The sequence below is a fragment of the Episyrphus balteatus genome, chromosome 2 (genome assembly GCF_945859705.1).
Source record: "Episyrphus balteatus chromosome 2, idEpiBalt1.1, whole genome shotgun sequence".
In the NCBI taxonomy this organism is placed as follows: Eukaryota; Metazoa; Arthropoda; class Insecta; order Diptera; family Syrphidae; genus Episyrphus; species Episyrphus balteatus.
The window spans coordinates 29,518,980-29,542,726 of record NC_079135.1 but is presented as its reverse complement, the minus strand read 5'-3'; the positions used below and the strand labels follow the sequence as shown (position 1 = coordinate 29,542,726).

The 23,747-nt window shown below is 33.7% G+C and overlaps 2 protein-coding genes across 3 annotated transcripts in view; one reads left to right on the top strand and one right to left on the bottom strand.

Moving 5' to 3' along the window:
• Window positions 1–23,747, bottom strand: part of LOC129910916 (DDB1- and CUL4-associated factor 8) — a 144,958-nt gene that overhangs the window by 108,142 nt on the left and 13,069 nt on the right. The window contains exon 8 of one of the 2 annotated variants that reach the window (XM_055988514.1): window positions 23,377–23,695. The exons of the other annotated variant lie outside the window; for it this stretch is intronic. Within the exon in view, the coding sequence (XP_055844489.1) occupies window positions 23,420–23,695 (276 nt within the window). The 3' untranslated portion in view covers window positions 23,377–23,419. Of the gene's footprint in view, window positions 1–23,376; window positions 23,696–23,747 lie in introns of those variants that run through there. 2 annotated transcript variants of the gene reach the window in all.
• On the top strand, window positions 1,351–21,378 carry LOC129910911 (dynein axonemal heavy chain 12). The gene is made up of 14 exons (XM_055988507.1): window positions 1,351–3,501; window positions 3,567–3,747; window positions 6,010–8,664; window positions 8,727–9,041; window positions 11,104–11,346; window positions 11,412–11,651; window positions 11,708–11,872; window positions 11,930–16,400; window positions 16,483–16,644; window positions 19,714–19,871; window positions 19,929–20,668; window positions 20,737–20,886; window positions 20,937–21,075; window positions 21,134–21,378. The coding sequence occupies exons 1-14, from the start codon at window positions 1,451–1,453 to the stop codon at window positions 21,326–21,328; spliced, it is 11,865 nt and encodes a 3,954-aa protein (XP_055844482.1). The 5' UTR covers window positions 1,351–1,450; the 3' UTR covers window positions 21,329–21,378.

Sequence of the window (23,747 nt, the reverse complement as noted above, 5' to 3'; positions counted from 1 at the left end):
TTTATAAAACAAAAATTAATTCGCATTTAAAAAATGTGTGTAAGTAATCAAATAAGCAGATAATTTTTCAAAAAGATGATTTTACAGAATTCTGCAAAAAATTAAAAAAGGGTTTGGAAAATGTTTAAAAGCGCGCGCTTTTTAACATTTTCCAAACCCGTTTTTAATTTTTTACAGAATTTTGAAAAGCAGAATTATGAAAAGCAGAATTTTGAAAAACAGAATTTTGAAAAACAGAATTTTGAAAAGCAGAATTTTGAAAGCAGAATTTTGTTAAGCAGAATTTTGAAAGCAGAATTTTGACAAAAGAATTTTGACCCCGGCAGAATTTTGACCCCAACCCGGAAAAATGTTATCTCAACTTTTTTTTTTTGTACGAATGCATAACTTGATATATAGTACCTATATCGCAAGTAAAAAATGGTCCTCAAACTCAGAATAAAAAAAAAATTGAAAATTTTTTGCCAAATGAAATATAATGAAATTTCTATATTAAGCACCAATTTGTATCCACTGGAATGTGAATTAAAGTTAATCAATGCTCCTGCTCCCATGTCCTCAAATTCGAATATTCGCATTATTTTTCGGCGTACTTTACTTGTTACAGTTTTGAGAATTTCAATTTTTCACAACTCTAATCTATTAGTCTAATATCCCACAGCAAATTTTGGGAGTGGAGGCATAATCAAAATGTGAGTAAGCAGTTTTATAGCCTTATCCGTTCTAATAACGAATTCAAAAGTTCATTGGGAGCTTTATATGGTTTTAGGGGGGTTTAACAACGCGAGTTTTCCAATAAATTTGAGTAGGCTAAAATAGCATAAATTCACATTCTGAATATAAGGACTGATGCTCTGTCATTGCCTCTAAACCTGAATACCTGAATCTCCCCAATGCGATGCGACAAATAAAACATATGATATAAGCTTTTCAAGCACTTTGATCAAGCGTAAACGGTCACTTGAATGTAGCTCAAAACAAAATTCGTCAACACTCATTTCTAAAATGTTTGAAATTTTTAGTTGATGTCCTACCCTAATTGAAACCTTATATGAATATATTTGTTTGAACCTTAGTTGTATCTTTTCCTGCACTAACATAGATACTTTGGTTGGGATAGTCGTTGTACATGAACAAAATTGAGAGGTAACTTTTTCCGCATGACCGACTTCTCATTACGCATTTCAGTTCAGTTTAACTTTCATCATATTGAGTATTTTTGTTGGAAAATTCAAAGCCAAACAATTAGTTATAAAACATGACCCATAGAAACCTGTAACGATGCATTATTGTTTTGTTTGTAAACATAATTAATGGTTGCTACAACAGCTTCATACACCTCAATATTGATCACGAACAAACAGTTTTTCAGTTTCTTTTCAAATTTTACAAAAAACACAACAGAAATAAGCTTGACATTGAAAGTAGCAACAAGATATAGCCAAGAAAAATGAGCAAAATTTTCACAAAAAAGCTCGAACGCCTTCACAAGCCACCATGTGACTTAACCATGTACGACAACGAAGAGTATATGAAAAATCCGCTTCTAAAATTCCGCCTGTCCGATGTGAAAGAGAAGCGTCACTTTGCTTTTCTTAAACAAAAAGCCGCCGAAGAAAAAATCAAATTAGCTCGAAGAGCCCGCATTCATTTAGAATCAATACGACCCGAAAAAGAGTCCTACTACATTGATCAGCTTAAAATTCATGTGCGGAAAATTCCTGTTCCCAAAATGCTCATGTCAATCGAGAATAAAATTAAAAGCTATGCACCAGCACAACTGAAGATCAAATATCCAGATTTGGTAAGTTCGTACATGGACGAAGTCCACACAGATTTCGATAGACTGATGAAGATCTTTAGCATGAAAAAGATCCTACGTCATCCGGAATTTGATGATGAAAATCCAGAAGATTTTAATCTTCCTAGACCGGATTTTCGATTTAAATTCCCAGGACGAACTCCACGCTATGCTGAAGTATTCATTTCAAATAGAAAGAAACTTACCGATAAGCTATTGATTGTGTTTCCTTTTGTTCGAGCGGTTTTGGCTCTTTCCGAGTCAGATTTTCCTCTTATAATTCACTATTTTGGCCGAAATGAATACCTGCACCTGAGCAAGGATTTGGAAACGATTTTACTCCATTCCTATGTGAAGGCTTGTAAGGCTGATATTGAAAAAAGAACTTCTTTCATTCGATGGAATTGGTATCCCCGCATTGTGAACATTGTGAAGAAACACTATCGCAAGAAAACCATACCCATGTCGAAATGGACAAAAGCCTTTAACTGCATTGAGGGACTTATAAATCGGCAAATAAATAACTTGAAAATGCGAACCTTGGATGGTTTGTTAGAGCTCTGTGGCAATGCTAGGGAAATGCCACAATTCAAACTTAATGTCGACTATGATCAACATCGTGAATGTATTGACTTAAGTCCGAGTTATGAAAACATTGAAGCAGGATTTTGTTCAATAGCTTTGGGAATTGCTGAGGCTTCAACTGATCTTGAACCTTTAAGGCCGCAGATAAATCCATATTTATCTGGGCATTGTGGGGAATTCTTGCCAATTGAGTTGAATAAAGCCTATCTTGATGAATTTTTGGAAAAATTGAAAAAGAGAGTTCTTCAAACTTATATCCCCGTTAAGAAATACTTAAAACGCTTTCAATGCAAATATTATTGTTTGTATAGTCGAGAAATTCGAGCTGATCTGGAGGAGTTCTTGGAGAAGCCACGAACGTTTGAAGAATATTTCAAGAAGATCGAAACTTATTTTGCTTATATTGATCTGCTACGAAGTGAACCAATGAGAGAGTTCTTTGAGATAGCTCTGATAAATAACGGTCCTGCGATTGATAAACTTCGGCAGCTTGCTGAAAGTTTAATTCAAAGAATCACAGAGCATATTGTGATTGAGCATATGAGAGCTGAAAAGAGAATATGTGATACTTTTGAAGATATAAAGGCTAAAGCATTAAAGATCCCACGTTCGACAGAGGAACTGCTTGAAGGAGCTGAATACATGATTTATGTGAAAAATACCCAAATGGCAGAATTGCGAGATCAAATTCAGTATTGTTTGAGAATCGGGACTGATCTTGTTTCACTAACTGAAATGACAAAGGAACATATTGATTTGACTGTCCACACAATCAATTGGCTGAGGGATATCAATGAGGTCTTCGAGTTGAATGCCTCTCAGCATGAACAGTATAAATTTATGTTCGAGGAACATTTGCAGGAAGTGGTGAAAAAACTGAACAAGGATATTCTTGAGTTTATTCCCAAAATGACGGTTTTGGATGATATGTGTGATACTGATAAATTTCGAGAATATTATATCTTGTTGCAGAACTTTATTGATCAATTAAAAACTTTTGATGACTACATAAAGTGGATCAATAAAGAGGAAAAATTGTATAAGATACCACAGACACAGTATCCCACGATGGAGGTGCTAAATGAATTTGTTTATCCTTTTGCAACTTTAATGAGGTAAGTATTTTTTGAACTTTAATCACATATATAAAAGTGTGACCTCTTATTTTTGTTTTTCTTAGATTGTGCATCCGATGGTTGAGATATTATTTTGTTTGGATGGATGGACCATTTGAATATTTAGAACCAAAATTCGTTGAAGAAACGACTGATAACTTTTATAAGGAGTTTTTGAAAAATCAAAAATACTATCGCAATAAAATCAAACAGGATTTAATTGGAAATCCCGTTTGCCGTTTTCGAGTAAGTTCAAAAATATATTTTTTATGTTATACTTATATAATTATACCAAAGCAATTTATAAAATTTTGGTAAAAAATACTTTTATTAAATTAGTTTGCAAGTGATTAAATATAAAAAAAAAACTGCATCCAATGTAAAGTGAAACCATTAAGAGATCACAAAGAGAGATTTTTATGATCCATTAGTCTTTGTTAAGAATTTTTTTTGAAAAATTAACAAAAAATTAATTTTAACTCAATTTTTTGTTGTTTGTTTTAATTTAAAATTTAACAATCACTCATAAAAAAAAAACGTGTGCAAGAATCTCACAATGTTCACATAAAACATGGAACTTTCTCTCCATTAAAAATATATCCCAGTTGATATTCTTTTCTCAGTTAATATATTTTAGAAATAGCTAGTCTTATGTCATTCATTTTTAGAAACTTTTTAAAATATATACATAGTTTGTCTCAGCTCTTTCGTTTTGTATTCAACATTAGCACTATACAGATTAATGAGGAAATGATACTCCATTTTTTAATGATTAAGTATATTTGTTGTAGGTTATGAGTACGTTCTCTTGTTATAAAACAAAAATAAAAAATTGCGGGCGGTAAAACGTTTAGAAACGCCACAAAAAAAAGTAGGTAGATGCTAGATGATGTTGTTTTTATTTGTTGCTCTTTACCATATTTTAACACAGAATTATTATTTAATGAAACTTGAGAGCATGTCATTAATGAGTTTTGCAATTGAATTTAACTTTATGTTACAGCGGATCTATGTTAATATTAATTCAAGTCACTTCTCAATTTTGTTTGTTTTCATAAATATGAATTTATAGGGTGCTTTCATAAATGCATGGTTGCGCAAGTATTACCTACAACTAACAACTTTGTCTTACAACTTTTTCACGTAATTTATTTTTGCTTTTATTTTTATCATATTCACCTCCTTTTCCAATGGGTTTCATTCTACTTTGATATTTTTGGTTCCAAAAATTATGAAAAAAATTTACATTCACTATCGGGTTACCTTCAACTTTTTTTCTGAAAAATAAATGTTTTGAAAAGGTACCTACCAATGATTTTTCAAAACTCTGTTTTAATAATATTTCCTTTTGAAAATTTTTATATTTTTGTTATACAGGGTGTCCCACAGTCACCGCCCCAAATGAAAACCATGGATTCCTGAGGTCATTTTAAGTCGAAAAACTTAAGAGGTAATTTTCTCGTTTTCGTCCCGTTTTCGAGTTACCACGGTTTTTATGATTTTTTCTCTTTTGTCCTTAAATTGGCCTTATCTTTGCCAAAATACGTTTGATTTGAAAGATTTTTTTTGCAACCAATCAAGAATTTATTGCAGTTTAAGTTTGTCTCAAAACTTTTTTTTCTGCGGACAACCGTTTCTCCACAATTTTGCATCAAACACAACTTTCTTCGTTTTTTAAGTTGTTTTTTACACTTTCATATTATTTAAGTCAAAAAAACACGTTAATGAGTATTAATTTTTTGTGCATTTTATTAAAGCCCAGTTTATTTTCATAAAAAAAATAAGTTTTATTTCATAAAAAAGGCTACTGAAAGTAATTAAAAAAAATAAACAAACTGAGTGAATTAAAAAAAAAAATAATTTTTCAATACAAAATTAATTTAAATGAATTAAAACTTTTTCTGAGCTTTATCTATTTGTTCTTTTCTTAACCACAATTGCTCAGAAAAAGTTTTTAATTCATTTAAATTAATTTTTTATTTAAAAATTATTTTTTTTTTCATTCACTCAGTTTGTTTATTTTTTTTAATTACTTTCAGTAGCCTTTTTTATGAAATAAAACTTATTTTTTTTATGAAAATAAACTGGACTTTAATAAAATGCACAAAAAATGTATACTCATTAACGTGTTTTTTTGACTTAAATGATATGAAAGTGTAAAAAACAACTTAAAAAACGAAAAAAGTTGTGTTTGATGCAAAATTGTGGAGAAACGGTTGTCCGCAGAAAAAAAAGTTTTGAGACAAACTTAAACTGCAATAAATTCTTGATTGGTTGCAAAAAAAATCTTTCAAATCAAACGTAGTTTGGCAAAGATAAGGCCAGTTAAAGGACAAAAGAGAAAAAATCATAAAAACCGTGGTAACTCGAAAACGGGACGAAAACGAGAAAATTACCTCTTAAGTTTTTCGACTTAAAATGACCTCAGGAATCCATGGTTTTCATTTGGGGCGGTGACTGTGGGACACCCTGTATACAAGAAATTATTAAAGACGTTTTTTTTTTCAGGGACAAACAGAAGATCCCGACCCTGAACAACACCCGGTGCCCTTAAAACTCTGTGCCAAAATGATAAATTGGATAAAAGACTTCCGTTTGGGTGTATTCATGGTTAACATAATGTGCAATCCAGCTCTACGTAAACGTCATTGGACTGAAATGTCCCAAATAGCAGACTTTGATATAACTCCCGATGCTGGAACAACACTAAGAAAATTAATCAACTACAAACTCGATGCCAAATTGGATAGTTTCGAAATAATAAGCGTTAGTGCAAATAAAGAACTTCAACTGCAAAATAATCTCTTTTCCATGATGAAAGAATGGGATACAATAAATTTTCCAACTGGTCCCTACAAAGAAACTAACGTACAAATCCTATCAAATTTGGATGATATTCAAGCTTTGCTCGATGATCATATTATCAAAACCCTGTCGATGCGTGGTTCAGCTTTTATGAAACCTTGTGAAAAAGAGGTACTGGCTTGGTATGAGAAACTTATTCGAGTCAATAGAACTCTAGAGCAATGGGGTAAGGTTCAGGCAAACTTCCTCTATCTTTTGCCAATATTCTCGTCGAAGGATATCATAGCCCAGATGCCCGAAGAAGGTCGATTATTTGCACAAGTAGAACAAACTTTTAAACGAAACATGGGAATGGTTATACGAAATCCATTGGTCATGGAGACCGGTCCAGCTGTGGGAATGCTCGAATCACTCGACAAAGCTGTTGAACTACTCGAAGATATAACAAATGGCGTGAATGAATATTTGGAAAAGAAACGCTTGTATTTTCCAAGATTTTTCTTCCTATCCAATGATGAAATGTTGGAGATCCTCTCTGAAACTAAAGATCCCCTCAGAGTGCAGCCACATTTGGGGAAATGTTTCGAGGGTATTAGTACTCTAGAATTTGATAAACAACTCAATGTTCTATCTATGAATAGCTCAGAAAAGGAAAATATCAAATTTGTCGAAATGGTGTCTACATCTGCAGCCGGGGGAAGTGTCGAAAAGTGGTTGGTGGGTGTGGAAGAACAGATGTTGTCTGCAGTGCGATACCAAACAGAACTCAGCTATAATGATTATACAACAAAAAAGCTTGGCGATTGGGTTGTAGATTGGCCACAAATGGTTGTCTTATGTGTTTCTCAGATTTACTGGGCTGCAAGTGTCCATCGTCATCTGCGATCAACCGAACTAAATGCAATGTCAGAGTTTTTTAAACAACTCAATGTTGAATTGACAGATATTGTAGCTCTGATTCGGCGGAAGGATATTTCAAATTTGGCAAGAATTACCATCAAGTCGTTAATAGTCATAAACGTTCACGCTAAAGATGTGATCAACGAACTCATTCAGGCAAATGTTACGGATGAATCCGACTTTGCTTGGCTATCGCAGTTGCGTTATTATTGGGAGAAAGATGACACTCTTGTGAGGATCATAAATGCAACGGTTCCTTATGCAAATGAATATCTCGGAAACTCCGATAGACTTGTGATCACACCGCTAACTGATCGGTGTTATCGAACTTTGATTGGAGCTTACCAACTTCACTTGAATGGTGCCCCTGAGGGCCCAGCAGGAACTGGTAAAACAGAAACCACTAAAGATTTAGCCAAGGCTTTGGCCGTGCAATGTAAGGTTTTCAATTGCTCCGATGGTCTCGATTACAAAGCAATGGGGAAGTTTTTCAAAGGTTTGGCTTCGTGTGGAGCTTGGGCATGTTTTGACGAATTCAATCGTATTGAACTGGAAGTTCTTTCTGTGGTAGCTCAGCAAATTCTTTGTATAATTCAAGCAGTACGAAGTAACGCAACAAAATTCATGTTTGAAGGAACAGAACTGACCTTAAATCCTGCCTGTTATGTTTGTATTACAATGAATCCTGGATATGCTGGTCGTTCGGAACTTCCTGACAATTTAAAAGTTCTTTTTCGGTCAGTAGCAATGATGGTTCCAGATTATGCAATGATTGGAGAGATTTCTCTTTATTCATTTGGCTTTGTCAATGCTAGAAATCTGGCTGTAAAGATTGTTACGACTTATAGGCTTTGTTCGGAACAGCTGTCATCACAGAATCACTACGATTATGGAATGCGAGCTGTAAAAAGTGTTCTCTCAGCTTGTGGAAACATTAAAAAGATGTTTCCAGATGAAAATGAAGATATTCTTCTTCTAAGATCACTGTTGGATGTGAACTTGCCCAAGTTTCTGTCTTTTGATATACCTTTGTTTGAAGGAATCATATCGGATTTATTCCCTGGAATTCGATTACCCAGTCCAGATTATAATCTAATCACTGAAGCATTCAATCGCATATGTGGAGAGATGAATCTGCAGCCTACTGAAAGCTTCTTGACAAAAGTCATTCAAACCTATGAGATGATGATTGTTCGTCATGGATTTATGATGGTGGGTGAGCCTATGGCTGGAAAAACAAAAACCTTACATGTTTTGGCAAAGATTTTGTCTTCATTAAAAGACTCCGGGTCAAGTCCGTATTTTCAAGATGTTCAAATAGGTGTAGTCAATCCCAAAGCTATAACCATGAATCAACTTTATGGTGCATTCGATCCAGTTTCTTATGAATGGACAGATGGAATTGTTGCAACGATATTTAGAAACTTTGCCATGGATAATTCTTCAGATCGTAAATGGGTAAGTTTTTTCTTAGATCTTGATAATTTCAAACCTTATTAAAACTTTTGTTTTCTTTTAAGGTAATTTTTGACGGCCCTGTAGATGCTGTTTGGATTGAAAACATGAATACTGTTCTGGATGATAATAAAAAGCTTTGTTTGACTTCGGGCGAAGTGGTAACCATGACCAACGAAATGTCAATGATTTTCGAAGTAATGGACTTGGCTCAAGCCTCACCGGCTACTGTGTCTCGTTGTGGTATGATTTATATGGAAACAGCTACTTTAGGTTGGCAGACTTTTGCAAAATCTTGGCTAAATAAGTGCGATGAAACATGGGCAGATGCTGAAGGGAAGATTTATGTGATGGCGTTATGCAGTTGGCTTTTGCCACCGGTAAGTTTGAATAATTGTAGTTTTTCAGCAATTGACGAGTTCAGTTTTTGACGGATTAAAGAAAAATTGATCTTAATGCTGTTATTAAACCGAACTGCTATTTCGAGCAGTTATTAAATCAACAGGTTCTCTTTAATGTTTAACAAAAATATGCAGAAAACCTTATAAAAATATATTTGTAATAAAATGTGTATGGCGTATACGTGATCTTTTTTTTGAACAAAAAAAAAAAAAAAAATCATATAAATTCCTATCGCGATAAAAAAAATAGTGCGAAATGTAAAAAGCTTTCATAGTGAGCTGGGCTATCCATTCAGGCATGAAAATTACCTACAATAATTATATTTTTTAGATTTTTGAAAAAATCCAAGTGGTACCCCAAAAAATTTGTTTTAACAAATTGTCTCCACATCCATTGAGGGAGGCATCAAATAAAAGTCTCTTTGAGCTCAATTCATGAATATATACCAAGTTTATATTTTGTTTGTTTTTTTCCTTACTTTCGGAAGCAGTCTTCGTCTTCGGACCAAAGTTCCGAAACAAATTTTGATTTGAGGATATGAATTCATAGTTGAAAAGCCTATGCATTTAGGTACAAAAATTACAAATATTTTTTTTTAGATTTTCAAAAAAAACCCTTGTCGAAAAAATAAATTTTGAAAAACTTCCTCCAAATCCATCGAGTGAGACATCAAAGGAAAGGTGTCCTCAAGCTCTATTCGCGGAAATAACCCAAAAGTTTCTTTGAGGACTGGTTGTTGAGTTGTCTGCAAACCAAGTTCGGAATTTTTTTTTAAATTTCCCATGCAGATATCTTCAGTGAACAGTGAACACTTGAGCAGGTATATGCTTTAAGCTACAAAAATTACAAATCTATTTTTGTTAGATTTTCGAAATAAAAAAAATGCATTAAAAAAAATGCATTAAAAAAAATGCATTAAAAAAAATTCCTCCAAATCCATTGAGTGAGACATCAAAAAAAAGATCTATTTAAGCTCTATTCATAACTGAAAACTATACGTTTCTTGTAGGTTTGGTTTCTGAATTATTTGCAGTTTGCACCCAAACATTGTTTTTCTTACATTCTAAGGCAGATATCTGAGGACCAAAGTCTCGAAACAAGGTTTGGTTTACAGATATGAGTTCATGCCTATGCATTTAGTTAGAAAAAATTAAATTTTATTTTTTTCGGATTTTCGAGAAAAAATCAAGGTTAACCCCTTGCCCAAAAAAATACATTTTAAAAAATTTTCTCCAAATTCATCGAGTAAGATATCAAAAGAAAGGTCTCTTTAAGTGCTATTCATAACTAAAAACCATACGTTTCTTGTAGGTTTGGTTTCTGAATTATTAGCACCCAAACATTGTTTTTCTTACATTCTAAGGCAAATCTTCGGACATAAGTCTCAAAATTAGATTTGGTTGCAAGGCATGAATTCTTAGTGAACAGGCGTATCCATTTAGTTACACAAAACATAAATCAATCTTTTTTTAGCTTTCTGAAAAAATCCAAAACTTAAAAAATGGATTTAAAAAAAATCCACTAAATTCATGGAGAAAGTAGGTCTGATCAACCTCAATTCATGGAAGAAACCCAAATTTTTTTTTTTTTTTTTTGGAGGTCTAATTGTAGAGTTATTTGAAACCAAATATGTATGATGTATTTTTTAAATTTATTCGAAAACTGGTATCTTCGGACCTAAGTGTCAAAACAAGATTTGGTTGGAAAGTATGAACATGAAAAGATCAATCCATTTATGTACAAAAATTACAAATCTATGTTTTTAGACTTTCGAAAAAAATGCATACAAAAAAATGTCTTCAAATCCATCGAGTGAGACATAAAACAAAAGTCTATTTAAGCTCTATTCATGTTTGAAATCCAAAAGTATCTTGAAGGTCTAGTTATAGAGTTAATTGAAGTCCATGCTTGTCCCGTAATTATGAGCAATTTGCCGGAAAGAACTTCAAGGCACTGAAGTTATCCCTTTTATTTCCATACAAAACTCTTATTAATCTTGAAACATTAAACTCGAAAACTGTATAAAATTATACCTTTCAGTGTCAGGCCTTTATCAGAAGATCATGTACTCAACTTCTGCGACCTGGAGAATTTAGTGTTCTTCGAACAACATTTGATCTCTTTGAAATGTTAATGCAAGAAGCTATTGAAGAAAATCCCGAAGAATATCAACGTTACATGATAACTTATTTCCAAGCATCAATATTATATTCAATAGTTTGGGGAATTGGTGGGATATTGGATACAAATTCTCGTCAACTTTTTGACCAATTTTTAAGAAAAGTAAGTTGAACATCTAATCCTCCTCAAATCTTATGTATTAATAAATTTATTTCGGTGTATTTAAGTTCTGGAGTCAAGATGAAGAAGATAAAAATTCTATCCCCGAAGCTATTGGAAAACTTGAAATAGCACTGCCCTCAGAAGGTCTTTTAGCTGATTATGTTTATATGTACAAACAAAAAGGTACATGGAAATATTGGCCAGAGTTGGTCAAAAAAATGGAACCCGAAGAATCAGCTTCTGGTGTTCAAATACCAACCATAGACACTGCAAGGTATATGCATTTATTGGAAATGCATATTAAGGTAAGATGAGGGCATACAAAATATAGAGGAATCAGCTTAACATTTTTTGTTTATAGCACGAAAAGAAATTCTTACTTGTTGGACCAACTGGAACTGGAAAGAGTGCTTATATTCAGAACATGCTTATGAATAAGGTATCTCCTGAAAAATACATGTCGACTTTTATCACTTTTACGGTTATGATCACTGCCAATCAGACACAAGATCTTATTATTTCAAAGGTAAGAATTAAAAGCAAAAAAGCCTGAACGTGCATGCTGTAAGCTTTTATATTACAGCTTTTTAAACTTAAACGGGGTATTTACGGACCTCCAAAAGGTCAGACAGCTCTCATATTCGTCGATGATATGAATATGCCAGCTAAAGAAGTCTATGGTGCTCAACCTCCATTGGAACTTCTTCGCCAATACTTCGACGTTGGTCACGTTTATGACCTCAAAGACACTTCCAAGATCTTTCTTCAAAACCTGCTTATAATTTGTGCATGTGGACTGCCTGGTGGTAGTCGACAAGATGTTTACGCTCGATTCCTTTCCCATTTCAATATATTCTCCATTAATACCTTCGCTGAGGATACTATGAACAGGATCTTCGTTAATGTCCTTTTGAATGGTTTCAAGAAATCAGGACACAGTCATGATGTTTTGTCAAGCACACAGCAAATTGTAAGTGCTACCCAGCAGATATACAAGTATGTACAAACCGAGTTGAGGGCTACACCAGATAAGTCGCATTACATCTTCAATCCAAGGGATATTTCCCGTGTTGTAACAGGTTGTGCCCTTTTGAAGAAGGAATCAGTGGATAATAAGAAGATCTTTGCTCGTCTGTGGTATCACGAAGCGATGCGTGTGTTTTATGATCGTTTAGTTGACGAAAATGATCAGCGATGGATTTTCGAAAAACTTAACGAATGTATCAAAGAGAATTTCAAAGAACGAATGGAGTCGGTTTTCGAGCAGTATGCTGGCGAAGATGGTCAGGTCACACTAGAAGGTGTGAATCGAATGATTTTCGGCGTTTACATGGATGAAGATAACGAACCGGATGAGAAGAAATATGAAGAAGTTGTTTCGCTGGAAGCTTTCAGCAAAGTGGCCTATCAGAATCTCGAAGAATACAATGCCACTCGAAGGACCAAAATGGACATAGCCTTGTTCACCTATGCATTGCAACACTTGAACAAGATCTGTCGAATTATATCGATTCAGGGTGGTAGTGCTTTGTTGGTAGGTATTGGAGGGTCTGGAAGGCAATCACTGACAAAGCTTGCTGCAACTATTTGTGGAACGTCCCTGTTCCAACCAGAAATTACAAAGAATTACGGTGTTAATGATTGGCATGATGATATAAAGAATATTTTGAAGGAAGCTGGAGGTATTGGCAAACACACAGTTTTCCTAATGACCGAAAATCAAATCAAAATGGAACTATTCCTTCAGGATATCGATTGTCTATTGAATCAAGGTGAAGTACCAAATATCTATGCTATTGATGAAAAACAAGAACTATTGGAACTTGTTCGTCTTGCCGCTCAAGGAGGCAATCGAAATATTGATATCTCTCCATTGCAAGTGTTTTCGTATTTTGTCAACCGATGTCGTCAAAAGTTGCATATTATTTTGTGTTTCAGTCCAATTGGGGACTCACTGAGGACCAGAATCAGATTATATCCTTCGCTAGTTAATTGTTGTACAATTGATTGGTTCCAGATCTGGCCTGAAGATGCACTCCAAATGGTTGCAAAAATATCAATGGAAGATGTCAATGTTGAGCCAGAAGTTAAAGAAGCCATAGTTGTCAGTTGCCAGTATTTTCATTTGAGCGCGAATGATGTTATCAAGGAATTTTTCGCAGAGACCAATCGGATTGTTTACATCACTTCTGCATCATTTTTAGAACTGATTCGTTCATTTCGGACGTTGGTAAGTCGCAAGCAAACAGAAACTATGGAAGCTAAAATGCGGTATATTGGAGGACTGGAAACTCTTAAAGTTGCTGCAGAAGCTATTTCTGTGATGCAAATTCAATTGAATGCTTTGCAACCAAAACTATTGGAAATGGCTAACGCCTCCCGAAGAATGATGGAGGAGATCAATACTGAGACAATAGCTGCTAGTGCAGCAGCTGAACAAGTGAAAAAAGATGAAATAGTCGCTGGAGCGCAAGCTAAAGCTGCTCAGTCACTGAAAGACGAATGCGAGAAAGATCTAGCTCAGGCAATTCCGGTGCTCGAAGAAGCTATCTCAGCTTTGAATACCTTGAAGCCAGCAGACATAACGCTGGTTAAATCTATGAAAAATCCTCCTTCGGTAATTAAGCTGGTCATGGCAGCTGTTTGCGTGATCAAAGGTGTCCCGGCTGATCGAATCAACGATCCAGCTACTGGAAAAATGGTCAATGACTACTGGGGTCCCAGTAAACGTATTTTGGGTGACATGAACTTCCTCCAGGCTCTAAAAGATTTCGACAAAGATAACATTAGTCCTGAGATAATGAAAAAAATTCGCAAAGACTTCATTCCACACAAAGATTTCCAGCCGAAAATTGTCGCCAAGGCTTCCAGTGCTGCCGAGGGTCTTTGCAAATGGATCATTGCTATGGATTTGTATGACAACGTTGCCAAAGTTGTAGCTCCAAAGAAAGCAAAACTACAAGCAGCTGAGAAAGAATATTCCGATACAATGCAAATTCTAAATGAAAAACGTGAAATGGCCGAGGCCTTGGAGAGGAAAGTGGCTCTTCTTAACGAGCATTTGGAGAAAGCAAATATGGAAATGCAAAGAACCCAGGACGTAGCGGATTTATGTCAAAACAAACTTATGCGTGCTGAAGCTCTTATTGGTGGACTGGGAGGAGAAAAAAGCCGCTGGACGGAAGCAGCTGAAACCCTTCAAGCTACCTATGATCATCTTCCTGGTGATATACTCCTATCTTGTGGTATCATTGCTTATTTGGCAACATTAACAGCACCATTCCGGAATCGATGTATTGAAAACTGGTTCGAAAAGTGTCAATCTCTGAACATACCCTGTTCGACAGTTTATAGTATTATAAGTAGCCTTGGTACTGAGATAGCCATTCAGCAGTGGAATATTTATGGTCTTCCAAGAGATGTCTTCTCCTCGGAGAATGCCATAATTTCAGCAAACTCTGGAAGATACAGTCTTTTTATTGATCCTCAGGGTCAAGCAAATAAATGGATCAAGAATATGGAACGGAATAATCGGCTAAAGGTTGTCAAATTCAGTCAGAAGAATTACATGAAAGTTATTGAGACTTCACTCGAAAGTGGTCAACCAGTTCTGATAGAAAATATTTTGGAAGAACTTGAAGTTCCTTTAGATCCGATTCTTTTGAAAAACACTTTTGTCCAAGGTGGACAGGAATTTGTTAGTTTAGGGGACAATGTTGTGCCGATATCAAAAAATTTCCGCTTATACATGACTTGCAATCTTAGGAATCCACATTTTTTGCCTGAAACCTACAACAAAGTGACAATAATAAACTTTGCACTCACTCAAAGCGGATTGGAAGATCAGCTGTTGAGCATAGTTGTTGCGAAAGAGCGTCCTGATTTGCAAGAAATGCGTGAAGCTCTTACCGAACAAGCAGCAAAAAATAAGGCTGCTCTGAAAGACGCCGAAGATATGATACTTAAGACTCTCTCTTCATCACAGGGAGACATTTTGGAAGATGAAGGTGCCATTCGCATTTTGGACGAATCTAAAAATCTCTCCGTCGATATTGTAGCAAAACAATTGGCTTCGAAGGAAACTGAGGAGAAAATTGATGCTTTCCGATTGAACTACAAACCAGTAGCAGCTCATTCGTCAATCTTGTATTACACAATAACAGACCTGCCCAACATAGATCCAATGTATCAATTTTCTCTTAATTGGTACATCAATTTGTATATGTATTCGATTGAGAATGCAAATAAATCAAAAGATCTAGCTAGAAGGGTAAAATTTCTTGTCGATGCAATAACTCAAAATCTCTACAATAATGTCTGCCGATCGATTTTCGAAAAAGACAAGCTTTTATATTCATTTATTTTGACAACCAAACTTATGCTAGATACAAAGCAAATTGAAATGGCTCATGTGATGCATTTGCTGACAGGAGGTGGCACAGAAGATGTTGTCGATGATCAACCAAATCCTGATCCTTCATGGATATCAGATATTGTCTGGCAGTGTATTCGAAAACTTGAGCATCTTCCTGTATTCCGATCATTTGTTGAATCATTTAAGACAAATCTTAAAGAATGGCGGGAGTATTATGATCATTCCGATCCTCAAACACTGGCATTGCCATCAATTTGGGAGACCAAATGTACACGTTTTGAGAAGATATTGATATTGCAAGCATTTAGACCTGACAAAATTTTCATGGCTATAAATCTGTTTATTGTAGCTGAATTGGGAGTGAAATTCGTTTCACCGCCTCCCTTTGATATTGGAAATTCTTTTCAGGAGTCAAATTGTTTGACACCGTTGATTTTTATTTTATCGCCTGGTGCTGATCCAATGGGATCACTTTTACTCTTTGCTGAACGAATGGGTTTCGATGAAACATTCAAAAGTATATCTCTTGGACAGGGCCAGGGTCCGATAGCAATGAAGATGATTGAAGAAGCACAAGAGTCAGGTTATTGGGTTTGTTTGCAGAATTGTCATTTGGCAGCTTCATGGATGCCAACATTGGAATACATGTGGGAGAATATGGATAGTTATAATACATTTCGTAAGTTTCAAAGAGGGTTTTTCAGTATACAATATTTGTGAAAGATATTTTAGAAAGCCTTATTGTTTTTGTTTATTTGTAGCAACATTTCGTTTGTGGCTAACAAGTTATCCTAGCGATGAGTTTCCTGTGTCGTTACTTCAAAATGGAGTCAAGATGACAAATGAACCACCAACTGGACTTCAACAAAATCTAATTCGGTCATATAACTCGGAGCCTATGAACGATGATAAGTTTTACACTGGTGAGCTCTAAATTTTTGGCCCAAAAATTTATACGATTTAGTATATGGCTAAATCCATTTTAATAATTTAGTTAATTACAAATCAGTCTGCTTTTAAAGTTCGCTTCCTTAAATGGCTTTAGCATTTTACTAAATCGCTACAAATTTTGCGACATTTTCTTTATTCAAAAACGTTTTACTGAGAAAAAAAGGTGAGTATGTTGAATTTATAAGAGGGAGTTAAATTTCTTTTAATCGCGTGGTTTGAAGGTAAACTTTTAGCTAACTTCTTCTTTAACATTAAAATGAAAAAAAAAATGATGAAAATCGCTACCATAGAAACGAACTAAAAAAATGAATAAAAAATAATGTTACACATACGCCACGTTGACCCTTTAAGTTTAAACATTTAAAATTAATACAAAATTTGCTAATGCTGCTGTAAACTGCTGTAAACTTTTGGAAACAGTCTTTTTGATTTTAAGTACCTTTATTAGTAGCCCACTTGACGGATTTTAAGACTGTAACTCAGCTTTTGAGATATTTTTTCAATGAACAAATAGGAATTTAAACTTTGTTTTTCATTCTGGAAAATGAAAATTTAAAAAGCCTTATGCTTGAACGTGATAAAGTAAAGTAAAAAGAAAGGTACAATACAAAACCGGGAGGTTAGTTCTATCACTAGTTTGAAGCAGATACGTGGGTAAGTTATGATCCCCTCAACATCGCTTCGAGATCATAACAGCACAGAGAAAAGGAAGAAGAAGATGCGTGAACATAATATTCTTGAATTTTTTTTTTTTTCGAGTTGAAGGAATTTTTACCATATTTACACTATGTTTTTTTTTTTAATTTTTAGAAACATTGTTTAAAATTTATTTTTTTATTAAATACAAATAAATCGTTTATTTTCAAAACATGATAAGTCAATTTTGAATTGTTTTTGTTAAACCCACAAAAAAGAGGATTTTATTTATTCTTAAATCCTAATTAATAGATTAGTCCAGTGCATTTATGATGTTCATATATGGGCGACCCAGCAGTTTGTACCACCCCCAAATTGTTTTTGCTCATTCGATAGAGTATTGGCTGAATATCATTACCCTGATTTTTCGCACCCGCGAAATTCACCTTTCGGCCGCCATCTTGGATTTTAGTTTTTATTGAATATCTCGATTTCTATTTATCCTACATAAAAGTTGTGTATACAAGAAACGTAGGCAATTAAATTAAATCGCGTCTTTTATGTTAAGAACGTTTTTTCGATATTCTGAATATTAAAAAGGTTACATGCCAAAAAAGTAAAAAAAAAAAACGAAAAAATTACAATTTTAAAGATTTGAGCACTTTTTATCAAAATTATGAAAAAACGTATAGAGAAAAGATTATTTGCCTTAAAATTCTCTACAACTCAACTATAAATTTTTTTTATTGTATCTCTATAAATTATAAAGTTATTAATACTTTTTTGTTAAAAAATACCCCTTTTTTACGAAATGAAGAGACTTAAATATAAAAAAGTGCTCAAAACTTTAAAATTGTCATTTTTTCCTTTTTTTTTTTTTTTAATTTTTTGGCTTGTAACTTTAATATTCAGAATATTGAAAAATGTTCTTAACATAAAAGACGCGAAATTTAATTGCCTACGTTTCTTGTATACACAACTTTTATGTAGGATAAATAGAAATCGAGATATTCAACAAAAACTAAAATCCAAGATGGCGGCCGAAAGGTGAATTTCGCGAGTGCGAAAAATCGGGGTAATGATATTCAGCCAATACTCTATCGAATGAGCAAAAAAAAAAATTGGGGGTGGTACAAACTGCTGGGTCAAATTATAAATGCACTGGACTAGATCCTTTGATATATAAGAATAATATTTTTATTTTAAGTAAAGATCAAACTCATTAAATATAAAAGAGTTGTTGAGAAAATGGACTTATTATGTTTTGAAAATAAACGATTCAAATCGATTTTAAAAACTTTGTAAAGTTAGTGTTTGTTTGTAAAAACTAATACCTCGTTCTTTCTGGCGAAAGCTAACCTTCTCGCAAAGCAATTTGCTTCAAATTCCATTTTAGGTGAAAACGTCATGACTCCAATCCGATCGTCTTTTGGATTGGCTCCGTTGCAAGAGTTCGGAAAGAGATCTTGACAAACATATAAATTCGATGGTCCCAATACTTGCTGTGGAAGATGTGTTCTCCTTCATTGGCAAAACCACTGTCTAAACTCTTCGATCTGCCCTCCTTTACTTGCCTCTTTCTGTTTTGTATAATCGAAAACGGAATTCGCTGTCTAACTACCGGCCGATTTCAGCAACGACCCTTCTTTCCAAGTTCATGGAAGCTCTGATTAATCATCTCGAGGAACGAAAGCTTCTTAATGAACGAAAGTAGATCCGATGGTGATCTGATCAATTCTTTTCATCGTTTTGGAGAAAGTTTGACATCAAGATCTCTTATCAAAATGTGTGCTTTAGAATTGGAAACTACCTTAGTAGTATAACTCCCATGTTTGGGCAGGTGCTCCTTTAACTTACTCAAACCTTTGGGATGGTTTACTAAATAGCCAGCTGCATTCTTCCCATTTATTATTTCAAAAGTATTAATCGAGCATCTAGGAATGCCCATCACCCTTGAGCCCAATTACGGACGTAAAGTACAAAGGTTGTTTAAAATCAATTTGTACTGGTATCACCTCTTTCATCCCCTCCAATTTTTCAAACACACGCACTGTGTTGTACAACATTTTTAGGGTATAATAACCCCTTGGAAGCGTGCAAATTATAAAATCAAAAAACCTTTGCAAGCTCCGAACGGTTGTAAGGAAAAAATGCAGTGTCGGTATAACGATTGCATAATTGCATCGTCTAGAGGCCGTATAATTATTCAAAAATCTCGGATAAATTATCGCCCAAAAAATTGAAGAGCTATACCTACTTTCTGATATTCCCAAACTATTTGATGCGATACTTGAAGAAATTTTTTCTTCTATCAAAGTTTAAATTCAAAGAGACTCTAAAAGCCCATTTGGACCTATTTCTCATAGGTTTAGTAAATAGCATTTTCTTTTTACTTCTATTCTTAGGTTGCCCCAAGCAAGATCGAGCATTCACTAGACTTTTATATGGAATTTGTTTCTTCCATGCCGTTGTACAGGAACGCAGAAAATTCGGACCTCTGGGCTGGAACATTCAATACGGATTTAATGAGTCTGATTTTCAAATATCTGTTCAACAGCTCCACGTAAAATTTTTAATTCTTCTTCTTTGTTTTAAAAATTTTAACGATCCTTAAATCTAGATGTTCTTGAACCAATATGACCACGTTCCCTATGCAGCAATATCTTACCTTACAGCTGAATGTAACTATGGCGGACGTGTAACCGATGCATGGGATCGTAGAGCTATCATAACAATTCTAGCTGACTATGTGAATGAGCAAGCTGCTACAAATCACCGTTATATGTTTGCCAATGACGATGCATACATTTTACCAAGAAAAACCGAACACCGCGAAATCCTTCGCTACATAAACGAATACATACCATCGCTTCCGCCACCAGAAGTCTACGGACTTCACAGTAACGCTGGCATCACTCGTGATCTTCAAATGACCAATACCCTTTTGGATTCTATGATCCTCACATTGGGTAGTTCGTCAGCTGATGCAAGTGATGAAAATAGCGAAGCTAGTCTTTTGGCAACAATTCATCAAATACAATCAAATATGCCACCAGAATTCGATATCGAAAAGGCTAAGGAAAAATATCCTGTTGATTATAAAGAATCAATGAATACCGTTATTGTGCAGGAAATGGAACGTTTTGCAAAGCTACAAAAAGAAATCATTGGAACTTGTGTGGAATTGCAGAAAGCAATTAAAGGAATTTCTGTTATGACCCCGCAGTTGGAATTGGTCATACAAGCGATTCAGTTTAAGAAAGTTCCCACCAAATGGATGTCGAAATCGTATCCTAGTTTGAAGCCATTAAGTTCGTATATAGTCGACTTTTATAAACGTTTAAAATGGCTACAGGATTGGTAATTAAAAAAATTTTATCGAATAGGTTTTTTCGGGTTATCATGATTCTTCTGTTTTTTTTTTGCAGGTATGATCATGGGAAACCAGCAACATTCTGGATTTCGGGATTCTTTTTCACACAAGCTTTTCTAACCGGTGCCATGCAAAACTTTGCTAGAAAATATAAAATTCCTATTGATACACTTACATTTGATTTTGTAGTTTTAGATTCTAAAAGGTAATTTCACTTTTTCGAAAACTTTTTCAAAAACTTATATTTTTTTTTAGTATGGAAATTCCGCCAGAAGATGGCGTTTATATCAATGGGATATTTCTAGAAGGAGCTCGTTGGAATTGGGATAAACATTTATTGGACGAACAAATACCAAAGATTTTGATTGCTGATGTTCCCGTTATTCATTTGATGGTAAGTTAAATAATGGATAAGTTTTTTTTATTCGATAACGATAATCATGTTGTTTTAGCCTGTTTTGACTGTAAAATTAGATGAAGGAACACGCTATAAATGTCCACTTTATAAGACTTCAGAACGAAAGGGTATTCTTTCGACTACTGGCCACTCAACAAATTATGTGATACCAATTTTGTTGGAAACATTGGTACCAGCAACACACTGGGTGAAACGGAGTGCAGCTTTGATATGTCAGACTAATACTTGAAGGAATTTTTCCATAAGTTTTTATATTTTTCTTAAATAACCAATGTACGAATCTATATTTTTTTTAATGAGTATTTTACATATTTTTATAATAAAGAATAAAAAATACAAAAAATGTTTATTGGTGAAAATTGAGGAGTTATATTCGGCGTTATCATAATCAATAGCAGAATCCGTTCTGGGATTGTTTTTTTTCTGAATTCGCAGCAATTCGTGATAAAATACAGTAAATGAGGTTATTCAGATTGCAATAAGACGGGCCCGCAATTTTAATTTTACTATCAAATAGACCAAAATTTTCCGAAAAATATACATAGTTGTTTAACAATATATATTGTTGAATTAGATACAATATGTACATATATCAATATGTACGAGAGAAGAGAAACCACGCAGCTTGAGGACTGAGTTATATTTTTCTGACCTCCGGTATATTTTATATCCTATATTTTAAATTTTTTAAACTACAGCGTAATGGTTATCCTTTAAAAGAAGAAATCATTTAAAAAATATGTGATTCCATTTATTGGCTAGCGACAGAATCAGTCTTGTGTCTATAGACAAAAAATGTTACGTATACACCACAGTGACTTATATTTACATAAGATTATCCTTCGATCTTTAAGACAAAACAAAATTTATTAATGCTATAAAATGGCCTTATCATGAATATCATTCGTATACAAGTCCCAAAAATCACAAACATAGTGATTGCTCGTAATGACGTTGTATCAAAATTTCCATTACGAACGAATACTGCGATAGTTTTTTTTGTCGAAATTCGTTATAAGAACGATTATATTTTTATATTCCTTTTGATTGTTAGACCATTTGAATTAGAATGTAAAGTATTTTGTTCTCGGCGGTGCTATAAATTTTTGTTAACCTTTTGTACTTCCTTCTGTAACAAAAAAGTATTAATAACTTTTGTATTTCTAGCGATACAGAAAAAAGTTGTACACCAGAGTTGTAAAGAATTTTAAGATGAACAATCTTTTCTAGGACGTGTTTTTCAAAATTTTGATAAAAAGTGCTCAAAACTTTAATTTTTTTATTTTTACTATTTTGGCTTGTAACGTTTTTAATAATCAGAATATCGAAGTGTTTTTAACATAACAGACGAGAAATTCAACTGTCTACATTTTTTGTACTACAGAAGAATATGAAAAAAAGTTGAGATATTTAATAAAAACTAAAATCCAATATGGATTTAAAGGTGAATTTCACGAGTGCGAAAAATTAGGGTTATGATATTCAGCCAATTCTCAAACGAAAAACAGTTCTAATTTTTATTGTTTTTTTTTTATAACAATCTTTGTAAAAGAAAACAAATGGACTTTTTTTGTAACCAGTTGAAACATGCAATAGGTTTTAAAATTCCAGGCGGAAATATTTCGGCTGGAAAAATTTTCACGTGAAACTCACTGTAGGACTGATTAATTAATAAATTAGAAGCAAAAATTTCTTCCCGGACATTTTTTAAATTTTCAAGTGTCCAAAAATTACTAAGCAACTAAATTTTCTTAATATTCCAGGATTTTTATTATTTAAATGTACATATATTACGCATTAAAATTAATTTGGTAACAACAAAAATTTAATCTTCATTAATATTTCATTTTTTTTTTTTGTATTAATTTATATAATTAGGAAGGAAACTTTTTTAAATAAAATAAAAGATTCAAAGAGAACAAAAATAAATTAAACAAACACTTTCATAGCTATCAAGTATTTGTTTAGAGCATATTCGCACATTTATTTCACCCAAACTCAAGTCAATATATTTCAATGAGAAATGAATTTGGTCCAATTGCAAACAACAATTAGAAATCTATTTGCATTTAAATTAAATTTATTTGCCAATTTTTAATAAACTGTCCTGAAATTAGGTAAAATAAGCGTGTGAATAATTTTTTAATTATTACTATTAATAATGGATTATATGTATAAACCACGTAATTAACTAAATAAAAAGTTTCCATTTGTTTTAACGGATATAACATAAGTAATGAACAAAACAAAAATATAATATATCATCATACATATATAATATTTATAATACTCCCGTTAGACTACGTGCACGGGAGCCTTTTTATTGAGGATGACACGAAGGTTGAAAAACACGAGCCATCTGATCATTGGAAAAATTATATTCATCTTCTTCGGACTCAGAACTGCTGGTGCGTACGGTTACTGCATCAGGATCATTTCCGCTAGCATCTTGATTATCGCTTGGCCGTGAATTTCGTAAAAATTGCCGAACAAAATAATAAAACTGACGATCATCAAATCCATCGGCCTCTTCGACCACAGATCGTTTGAGGTTTTTCTTAACACATTTTTCTAGTTTATTCATTACAGGAGGATACTATAATTTTGGGGATAGAAAGAATAATTTTTGATGGATAAATAAATTGTGT

Coding starts and splice junctions, on each gene's coding strand:
- LOC129910911 (XM_055988507.1), top strand. CDS start 1,451: ATGAGCAAAATTTTCACAAAAAAGCTCGAACGCCTTCACAAGCCACCA. Junction 9,042..11,103: donor GCAGTTGGCTTTTGCCACCG/GTAAGTTTGAAT, acceptor TATACCTTTCAG/TGTCAGGCCTTTATCAGAAG. Junction 11,347..11,411: donor TTGACCAATTTTTAAGAAAA/GTAAGTTGAACA, acceptor GGTGTATTTAAG/TTCTGGAGTCAAGATGAAGA.